At 35.8% G+C, this 11,211-nt stretch overlaps 1 protein-coding gene across 1 annotated transcript in view; it reads left to right on the forward strand.

Moving 5' to 3' along the window:
• Nucleotides 1–10,861, forward strand: part of LOC117108845 (IgGFc-binding protein-like) — an 87,028-nt gene extending 76,167 nt beyond the window's left edge. The window contains exons 87-99 of the mRNA XM_033251014.1: nucleotides 420–530; nucleotides 1,219–1,427; nucleotides 1,675–1,782; nucleotides 2,520–2,672; nucleotides 3,244–3,397; nucleotides 3,853–4,035; nucleotides 4,843–5,042; nucleotides 5,808–5,988; nucleotides 6,243–6,361; nucleotides 7,055–7,261; nucleotides 7,559–7,720; nucleotides 8,120–8,330; nucleotides 9,466–10,861. Coding sequence (XP_033106905.1) covers nucleotides 420–530; nucleotides 1,219–1,427; nucleotides 1,675–1,782; nucleotides 2,520–2,672; nucleotides 3,244–3,397; nucleotides 3,853–4,035; nucleotides 4,843–5,042; nucleotides 5,808–5,988; nucleotides 6,243–6,361; nucleotides 7,055–7,261; nucleotides 7,559–7,720; nucleotides 8,120–8,330; nucleotides 9,466–9,776 — 2,309 coding nt within the window. The 3' untranslated portion in view covers nucleotides 9,777–10,861. The remainder of the gene's footprint in view (nucleotides 1–419; nucleotides 531–1,218; nucleotides 1,428–1,674; nucleotides 1,783–2,519; nucleotides 2,673–3,243; nucleotides 3,398–3,852; nucleotides 4,036–4,842; nucleotides 5,043–5,807; nucleotides 5,989–6,242; nucleotides 6,362–7,054; nucleotides 7,262–7,558; nucleotides 7,721–8,119; nucleotides 8,331–9,465) is intronic.
• Nucleotides 10,862–11,211: the final 350 nt, after the last annotated feature.

The raw sequence follows: 11,211 nt of genomic DNA on the forward strand, positions 1-11,211 counted from the left end.
GCGAGCGTACATGTGCAATGTTTTGAAACTCGTTTTCTGGTTACGGTTCATTAATATGCAAATTCTTGCACCTGGTAATCCAGGTAGTCTAAATGCCCAGCAAAGTTACGCCGGGCTTAACCTTGAGCCAGGCTTAACCTTGAGCCAGGCTTAACTTAATTTCCGGTAAAAGTATAAATGGATCATCAGTACAAACAATATATGTGCGTCGCGGCATTGTACTCTCTACAGAGTTGCGTCGACCGACGATCATCGAGCATAGCGAGTGCCCATCTTTATTGGTTATTCCATTGCCTTTTGAATTTCACTGTAGATTTTGTTAGTGTTTAGCCAACTCTTGCCCATGAAACTGGAGATAATTAATTGTTAAATACTGAATTTTCTCAATTTTTTATTTGTTGCACATGTCTTGTTTACAGAGGATCTTTGCTTCTCGGAACCATGTATGAATGGTGGCAGGTGCTTTGTAACAGGAGATGACTATTACTGCATCTGCACACCCGATTGGACTGGCGAAAACTGTACCACAGGTAACATTCCTTATTCCTAATGACGTGTTACGGTTGTGGTGGTGCATTTGTTTTAGCAGTAATATCAAAAATCCACAGAAGTCGGCAAAAATATTTAAATGTCCTCTGAAAATAGTGCTTTACTATACTATACCACAAGGAGATGTAAAATGTCTACAGTTTAGTGCACACATAGTGGCTGCCCAAATTTAGTTGAATATAAGCTCTGCTGGTCTCACTAGGGAGCTATCGATTGCACGACGACGGTAGGTTGTGGAACGTAATGACGTCACTAAAAGTCATCTTTGCCTGCGAGAACGTTAAGTTCCCCTTGTCGCATGGATTCTAGGACGCAATTTGGGCAAATCTACACATGTAGAGAATTTAGAACGCCCAGTAGGACGGTCTGGCATGAGTGATTCCATTGTAGCGTCGCGTAGTCGTGCAAATCGAAGGCTCCCTATTGACAAATGAGTGTGTGCTTTATAGAACCCATTGTGTATTTCAGAGGTGTAGGGGCTATCCCGATGTTGTAGTTTATTTGAGCGTCTGTCATTGTGGGACAATGTGAACATGCTACAGTTGTCATGGACCACGGCTATAAGTTATTCACTGCAATGAGGCTGCAAATTATGGGTTACTACCTTTACCCCTCTATCTTACTTATGTCTGCAATTGATTTTAATATATATACATATATTTTTTGTAGTTCAAAAGATTTGCACTGCTTATGGTGGTCTGCACTATACTACGTTTGATGGTTATACATTTGATTACTTGGGAGAATGTGAGTACATCCTTATGGCAGGAGATAACATTTATGGCGATGCATTTGAGATCATCCAGACTAATAGAAAGGATCCTGAAGATGAGGATCTGACAACCACGGAAGAGTTGGAGATTCACCTTAATGACTTGGTAAGTCCACCTCAAAGACTTGCGTGAATAGTTTTCTTCAACAGTCTTTCTTTTTAGTGGCCATTATGAAATTTACACAGATAGTACAGGTAATTTTGCATTTAGTTTGTACTGAAACAAATTAATACAGACTAAACCAAGACCATGAATAAAAACTGTATATTGAAATGGTGATAATTCAATTTCTTCTGTGATCACATGAAATTATACCGAGTTAATTAATATTAATCATTTTCAATTCTTCCAGACGGTGGAGTTCCTTCAGGGTCGAGAAGTCCGGGTAGATGGAGTCACTAAAACACCTCCAATATTTCTCGATGGAGGACATAGTATTTACCTGATTGGAACAGATGTAGTAAGTATAGGTCATAGGTCATCAGATTTCTGTCGTTCATGCTCCTGGGTCAAAAGGAAGTTGGAGAAATCACCTTTAAATTCCCAGCAAAAATATTGGGTCCCAAAAATTTAAAAGTAGAGAGCCAAAATAGTACCCACTGTGTCAAGTCATCATCCTCCTCCTCATCATCAAGTGATCTGCCAATTGGCAGGTTCATGGGAAGGCGGTTTGGCGCAGCGATTTCCATTTAGGTTCTGAACCTAGTTGAGGGTTCGAACAACACGCTGACCATTCTCGGCCAGCCATGCCAGTTACCCCTAGCTTGCTCTGTTGACAGGTTGCGAAGTGGCTCGCACTATGTTTCAGCCAAGGTGCCAGTATTTCATGGATTAAAAATTAATTAAATAAATATTGTGGCCACCTCTCATCAATATTGATGGTGACATCATAGCCCGATTTACTTAGATATAAATATATAGCCATTATCTTTAACTGTTCGTATGCGTTTTCCGTTTTATGTTATCTAGGATAGCACACATCTATTTCTTCCTTTTCATGGTTTTCGCATACTGTATATCGACCTTCTAAGACAATTTTGTGTCAAGTATTGTATTTATAGGTACAGTAGTATATTAATATTAATGATGTTTTTTATAGTACTTATTGATGATTTGACTAATGATAATCTTTTTGAACTTTCGGAAACACTCCAATTATGTAAAGTTTTAAAAACATCAAATAATTTTGTTTTGTAGGTCCTGAAGACCAACTTCAGTTTATATGTTCTATGGGACGGTGTAAATAATGTTGAAGTCAAGTTAAGTGAGGATGAAATGGTCATCGGAGGCTTATGTGGAGACTTCGATAACGACGCATACAACGACCTCACACTCCAAAATGGCACTCAGGTACTGTATGAAAACTATGCTTTTGCCAATGTAGGTTACAGTTAGTTGTGTTCTTGTCAAGGTAGACAAGTTCTTTTTTTTTTTTTTTTTTTTTTTTGAAAAGTGAATTTTGCTCCCTGTCCTCATAATACTACAAATTATTATATTTGGCATTCTATTAGTGTATTTCATAAATACATACCTGATTTCAACCGATTAATTGCCACTGTTAATTTAAGAACACCCCTATGACAAAAATAGAACGATCTGATCAGATAAGTTTTAAAACTGGTCTCACAACAATAAAGTGAAAATTACTTAATCAAATTTTTGACTGTCATCCGACAAGTCTTTTTTCAATAGTGAAAAGGCGGGTGAAATGAGGAACCTAGTCACATGACAACAGAGTGGTATGTATGACTGCCTGGTAGACTGCCGGTGGTGGCTGCATTTGTCCTTGTTGAGATCAGTACTGTTGGCTGTGGCTAATTTTATTCATACATACTGTATACAACAGTTATTAGTTTATTAAAAATATTGACTGTGAAGTATGGGATCATCATGTCAGATAATATAAATTATTTTTTTATAGACAATCAATGCGATTGAATTTGGAAATTCCTGGGTAGATGAAGAAGATTACTGCAACAGTACCGAAGATGTTAATTCAGAATATATGCCATGCACTACGACTACTGAAGAAGAATTTGCAGCTTTTCAATGTGGGGTCCTCACTGATACTGACGGTAAGTCTAGTTGCAATGGTTTTTGCAGTGGCAATGCCCAAAAGAATACTTGCATCCCCCAGTCTTAACCCCTCAAGAAAAAAATGAAAAATAATAAAAAATCAAGCTTAAGTTAGTTGAAAATCACGCTTTAAGTAGTAAAAAATAATCTGAAATCACCTTAATTTGTGAGCTAGCCTCTCCTTACCTAAGCATCGAACACCCCGAGATCACCTCTGCACCCCCCACCCCATTTTAAGACTCCCAGATATGCCACTGCAGTTTTATACTTCGTGAGCTCACTCAAACAGGCATGGTTGTGGTCCTGCGGTACAGCTAAAAAACTGAGCAAGTTTGAGCCATTTTGAAGTCATGGAACAAAGATGAAGGTTGATTTTGACTCCAATGGCATGGCCTGGCCTCCCTTCTAGCTCTGCTATTGATAATCTTTTGAAAATCAACTTTCATATTTCTAGGTTTCTTCTGGAGATGTCACTCTGTTGTAAATGTTACCAGTTATTATGAAAGCTGTAGGTTTGATGGATGTGTGGCCGAACCAGATACTTCAACAGTTTGTGACATCATCGCTCAATATGCTCAAATATGTAAAGCTTACAATGTAGAAATCCCAGAAACTTGGAGAGATGATGTTGATTGTCGTAAGTATAAAAAAAAATGAAATAGTAATTTTGATTGACAAATTTCAAAGACATTCATATAACCCACAAAAACAAAATACCTGTGCCTTAGCCTTTGAATTGTCTCTGTTTTTGTACAGTTGTACAGTAGTTCTAATATGTGGCAAAGACAAGCCAAACCAGTCACTCGTCGCAAAAATCGATTTTGAGTTATTAATACAGGGTTAAAGAGTGAAATAAGAGCTATAAAATGGTTAAAAAATTGTTCAAATCTGACATTTCCTTCGGAAGTTACAAGCATTTAAGCGTACAGCTGTTTGAAGAACAGTATACGAGAAATCAGCCTTCAAAGTTTATGATTTCAGGCATTTCTCATGCAGAAACTATCATAAAATCATTAAAAAGTGTTGTTTTAACATTGAAATCGGGAAAAATAACAGCACAGCATGATGTATAGATACATAAACCTTAGTTTAGTCGCTATTTTCTCTGAAACACAATTTGCGACGAGTGACTTGTTTGGCTTGTCTTTGCCACATATACTGTACTATTATAATTCCACCATACTCTGCCTCATTTTATTTTCATTTGTTGATACAATAGCTTTAGTTTATATTTGTCAAAGGGAATATCAAATCAAACAGATAAATTATAATTAGTAAACAGCCTATTTCGTGAATAATTATCTGAATGAAATGACTAGTGTCAAGTTTTTTTTTTTTACCAAAACATAGCTTAAAAATGAAAGGGAATGGTTTTTCTTGAATAGTCTGCCAACATCGCTGTTGGTTTCTGTAATTACATTGATGTCTGTTTTTGTTTTAACAGCATTGACTTGTGGTGCTAACTCAGCATATAATCCATGCATGAGTGCTTGTCCCTTGACCTGCGCTACACAAGATCCAGCACCATTTTGCCCATACGCTTGTGTTGACGGATGTGAGTGTGATCCAGGGTTCTACCAGGATGGTTTCAACTGTGTCCCTGTCGAAGAATGCGGATGCACCATTGATGGATGTTACTATTCTGTAAGTCCAAAATCTTATCACATCAGCATACAGGTGACTCATTGATCTGCTCTCTGTGAACTTATTGTTGGTGGAAGTCTGATAAGATCGGGGTGGCACCAGGATTTGCTCGACGGATGGTCCGATGTCTCCGACCTGAAAAAGTGAACATGGTTGACCATTTTTGAATTTTGAATTTTGCTCAAAATATTCTAAATGGTCTAGGGGCAATGACCCTGAAAATTTTTACAGTTAAAGGGTTTCAAAGATTTTAATCGATATTTAATCGATTGTAGAGTCGACCTTATATGTAGAAAATACATATACTTTTTTATTCTTCCCAATGAATTGTGGTTTTCCTCCCCAATGAGAAACATGTTCTATGTGCAGGGATACGTTAGTTTAAAAAACCAAATAAATAGTTTGAAGAAAATCCATGGATACATTTGTATACGGTGAGAATAATTTTGACAATAATTCTGTTATTAACTCGCAACCAATGAAGTTCATTGATGAGAGGAGCAGAATGTGTACGAAGATCACATGAAAAGACTAAAGCGAGCAGCCGTATTTTGTAATTTCTGCAGCCTATAAATATCTTTCTTGAAAAGACCGCCATAGGGCGAGTTACAGCAGTCAATTCGCAATAGTACGAGGGCTCTAACTGCCGCATGACAAGTATCACATATTATATGGTCACATCATAACCATATATAGGCACATCATGACTATATATATGAATAGTGAATGTTATTTGATCTATTTTTGACGATATATTGTTTTCAGATTGGATCATCGTATGTGACCTCAGACTGTAATACGGAATGTGAATGCAAAGGCAACAACACGTTTGAATGCAGCAGTATATCGTGTGATACTTACGCTTATTGTGGAACTGATTCCGGGGACTATGGGTGTCATTGTCTTGAGGGATTTGTAGGTGATGGCCACGAATGTACTCCATTAGGTATGAGCAGTGCAGTTGTTAAAACTAGACCTAAGTACCTTAATAGAACATCTATGATTTAGAAATGTTACTTTGATTTACGAATATTCATATATACGTACATATGTACACATACACAATGTTCATCTGTAGTAGCAGCAGTAATGTGGAAGTGGCAAGAGCCGCAATAACATTTTACCATTGAATTGTAATATATTTTTATATTATATAACAGTCTAGCATGTAATTATTTTTATTTAATATTTATTTAATAGCATGTCTACCTGAGCCGTGTGCATGGAATGCAACTTGTCTCTATCGACCTTCCTTTGACCTTGGTTTCTTCTGTGCTTGTAAAGACAGCAACACTATGGGACTTTATTGCAACGAATCTGCAAGTATGTTTCAATAAGTATTCAAGTAGTTTAATCTGATTTGCTTATAATTATTGTAGAGCTGTTTAATCAATAATAAATCCAATGCAATCATGAACCCATACACTTTATCAATAATCTAGTGTACTCTAAATTGTATATAATATATTATAATAATAAGTGGTGAATCCAGGAAATGGTGGAAGCAGCAATGGCTCCAGAAACTTCATGAGGCCCAGATTGTGCTTTTAGACTACAATATTAGGGATTGGCAATCAAAATAACGTTATTTAGATAGGCAAGTTTTTCTTTTGATGCAACGACCTTGTCGTGGTGTCTGACGACGGGGGTCCAGGCCTGTCCGGCTGGGGAAAATCCACTACTGCCCCCCTCCCCCCACTGGTGCCACCACTGAGAGAAAGTGGCACTCACCCTCGCGCCATCAGCCAAAAAAATTCTTATTAATATAATAATATATAATAATAATAATAATATATATATATGTATATATATATATATAATTTTATATTTTTCTTTTAGCATTTATAGATTAGAACAGCTAAAATTTTCAGGGGAACACTACAAACTTCCCCCCTCGGCCATAGGCCCTTGATCATCAAAAAAAAAACCCTGGCAAAAAAAAACAACAAATTATATGTTCTTTATAGTTAATACATTGAATCTTAATATTTGGCGTTTTCTGTTTTTTCCAGAACGGTACAGCTTCAATTCCATGCACAACAGACTCTGACTGCCCGTTGAATACACCATGCGAAGTCACAAACCCAGACACCAGTTGTGCAAGTCCTCCTTGTGAAGAGACCAGGATGTGTGCAGATACGCTGTTTAGTGGTTGCGGAAATGGCAATCCTAATTGTGTAGTCCTGAGTGTGGTCCTTGATTTCAGCTCACTTCCACCTGTAAGTACTGAGAGGTCCAACTCTCGGAGTTTCATTGAAACGCAATCCTGTATACTACCTAAGTACTACCACGAACTAGAGACGTCCTTAAAAAAAACTAGGCATTCATAAATGGGGCACCCCCTAACTTGTAGTAGTACTTTCTTTAACGTTTCATTGCGTGCATAAAAAATTAGGACAGTCTTATACAATTCTACTCTTTGCTATCGTATTATTTTCTGGAACCAGTCTGTCATTCAAGAATCTAGTAACCAGTAATGGTTCCTGACATATACTTTGCAACATTTTATTTTTCAGGGAATAACGGCAGATACATTGTGTAGAGGTCTTATTTCTAGTGCGGAGGAAACCACTGGCAGCAATAACTGTACTACATACCAGTGTGTCATTGGAACATCGCAACCAAGCAGAAGAAGAAGAAGAGATACTCCATCAGAAGTCACTGTAGACATTTACTTGGTCAGTGAAGTTTCATATATTCTACCTTTTTCAGTGATTTCTCTCATGAGATGTCGATGCAGTGAATAATTACAGTACTTGGATGAATAAATGGAATGCATCCACCCTAACACAGTATATAATTGTTAGGCCTTTATATAATCTAAAATTGATTTTAATGAGGCTAATATGTGGCAGCAAATCACAGAATGGGAAGCTCAGAGATGAGTTAACAGGTTCAGAGAAAAAGCCATTTTACAAACATTTAGTGATTACTGAATTGCAGGAAATAGCAAAGAAGTTCAATAAAAGATCTTTTGGTTAGCATCTCGAAATCTCTTTAGTGCTTCTTCATGCAAATTATGAATTGTACATATAAATGATTAGATGTATTATTTATTTGTGTAATCTTATGTACAGATTCCAAGAAATGGTGAATCCCCTGTGAAATATGCTGATAGCTTAGGAAGGTCTATAGAACATGCTGTTGAGGAAGGATTAGTTTCCTTCCAAATTGAGTCTATAGACACAGTATATCCATCTCCTAAATTTCCACTGGAAGCTCTGTTCAAGGAATCTGTAGACAATGTATTCAAGGAGATCACAACAGTTGAAAGCATCCGAATTGCAGGTAGGTTACAATGACGTAGAGTTGCTGCTTTGGCATGTGATTTAATGCTGTCACCAACCCTTTGTAGTTGCTACAAACTATCGTTGGCATTCCTTGATAATTGTCAACGACTTGGTAGCGAAGTGTCAATAACTTTTTATCAAAATTTTATATCATCGTGACATTTAATGATGGCAGATGGCTGCTCAGTGGTTAGAATTTGTTACTAACAATTTGGAAAGGTTGAACCTGGTTGAACTTATCCAATTGTGTTGGGGACAGCGATGCAGTAAAGTGTTTTTTTGTAGCAATAGTGTAGCGATTTTATTAAACACAGGCTTTGTACATGATAGTATTCACCAGCTTTAAAATAACACACATTAAATACAAATACTTTATATACATTGTCGTTATATTAAACATTAAAGTACATATAATCAGCAAAGACATGTATATATGAATCATGGCAGTAATAATCTTATTGAAAGTAGCACTATAGCCATGTTACGAATACATCATTGTCGTTATCGTCATTCATGCCTAAAACATTCTTGACAATGTGCTTACGAGCTGAATATCATCCTTCCTTCATGCAAAAGGCATGAATTGCCAATGTTATGATATATGCTACTGTAGGGGAAGGGTTGTCTATGAAATTGATGATGTAACCGTATTCGTTATCGTCTTCGTAAGCTTGAGAAAACTTGCTAATAACATTCTGAACGTATAATGATGGGGCAGCACTCTATTAAAGACTAACTAGTAAAATTCTTGACGTTATTCAATACTCGAGTACCTTAAAAAAAACTTTTAAAAAACTTGTTTGCCGTCATTCGCCGCCCCTAAAATCCCGAAAATTAGGGGCGGATTTTTTTTTTTTCAAAAAAGTTTTTTTTATGTTTAAAAGATCAAATGAAAACCACTTTTTCCCTATTATATGGAAATTTTTACTATTTTAATTTTTTTTTTTAAACAAAAATATGATCGTTTTTCCTTGAAAAAAAATGACAATCGCACAACTCTCACGATTTTTCTATGATTTTGCGAAAAAAAAAAAAAAACTTTTTTCCACCCGCCCCTGTATTCAAATTTTTTACAATGTGACAGCAAACAAACAATTTTTTTTTTACCATGAGTTTTTTATATTTTCTTTCAGACGTTCAAAACTTTTGGACTACCAACATGATAGTGGCTGTGGTTGGACTTGTAGTTGCTTGTATAATCCTCGTCGGGATTGTTGTATGTTTTGTCCGTTTCTTCAGGTCCACAAAGAGCAAATCAGCTTCCCCCAATTTTGGAGAATCTCAAAGAGTTGAAGGCATTGAACTCTCCAGTTCTGTTTCAACAGATACTGATTATGAAAAACCTTCTCTCTTATTCGCACGTAAAATAAAATTTGACGATGGTTCTGGCGGTATAGACAACATGTACGGGCTCAAATTTGAACCAGAATTAGATAATCTGTAAAATAATTGTAAACATTTTTTGTAATGTTATGGTAAATGCTGGGGCGATTTATTTTTTTCAAATAATGTTCGTAATATAATTATATTTAGTAGCAAGAAAATTGGCAAATTTTTAACTTATGAACAGTCTCCTGTAATTCCTCCTTTTGGGACCCTAATGTTATTTGTAGTTTGTTAATCCAGGCAGAAGCTGCGCCTTACGACCATTTGCTGACGATTCCGTCTCCTTTCATTGTGAGTGCTTGAAGATGTGAAGTTGATGCAAATTGTACAGATTTTTATTTTATAAATAAAATCCATTGTTCGTCCATTGTCGTGTGGCATTCACTTATGGAATCGTGTCAGCTGATATCCGTCGGTAGAGTGTGTGCCCAGTTATACACAGGAATTATGTAATAACCACTGAGCAAAACAATGTATTACAATTTGTTATACTTTATATAAAAATAGAGCCTAGCTTACCTCATTGTGTACGTAATATATGTTTGTTTTAACAATATATGTTTTAAAGGTGGTGGTTTAGCATTATCATGTATGTTATTCTTACAGTTCAAGTAGTAATTTTCATCTATATAATAGGCTAATTTTATAGATAAATAAATTAATAATTAAAATAAATAAATTGTGTAAATATTTCGTTAGGGAAAAATGATTTTAAAAAGCATTTTGACAGCCTAGGAGTTCCATTTTCAGTGATTCAAATGTGACCATTTTCTTCAAATTCGTTCCAAACATGGTGGGGCTGAGATAAATTTTTTTTTAACTCCTGTTGAGGAAATTAGACCTTTCGTCGTGGATCTTGAACCGTAGTAGGGGACCTTTGACCATTGTCAGGGAATTTCTGGTTCACACTGGGCGCACCAAATGTGTCTTTTGAGGAATATCTTCCTTTTATTGAGTGACATAATGCTGCTAAAGTGGAATATTAACCCTATTTCATTCCCTTCAATTATAAAAACGAACTAATTTAATATTTACAGTTTTTCCGTATTGTATTTTTGTACTTAAGCTTCAACGTATACCTCAAAACTTGTATTGCTTTTAAAATTACAATCATGCGTTGTAATAAATTTTATTTTGGTATTATATAGACTCCAGCTGTGTTTCATTCATGTATTTGTTTTAATCTGATGGTGGTGATGATGATGATGATGGTGGTAGTGGTGATCGCAATCATGATCAGTGGTGTAACAGCTAATAATAATAATAATAATAATAATAATAATAATAATAATAATGTTATATTTATATAGCGCATATTGCACATTGCCCCTATGCGCTTTACAAAGAAATAATATAGGCCAACTGAGAAAATGCAAATAATAAAAATAAAATAAAATATAAAAAAATAATCATAATAACAATCACAGTTACAGTTGCTGGTAAAGGTCAATACTTCACGTGAGTGCTTAGAATGACTATCCAATCAGATTTTC

This window comes from Anneissia japonica, unplaced genomic scaffold (assembly GCF_011630105.1).
Source record: "Anneissia japonica isolate Jap-2015-1 unplaced genomic scaffold, ASM1163010v1 scaffold6417_len956965_cov193, whole genome shotgun sequence".
NCBI classification, from domain to species: domain Eukaryota; kingdom Metazoa; phylum Echinodermata; class Crinoidea; order Comatulida; family Comatulidae; genus Anneissia; species Anneissia japonica.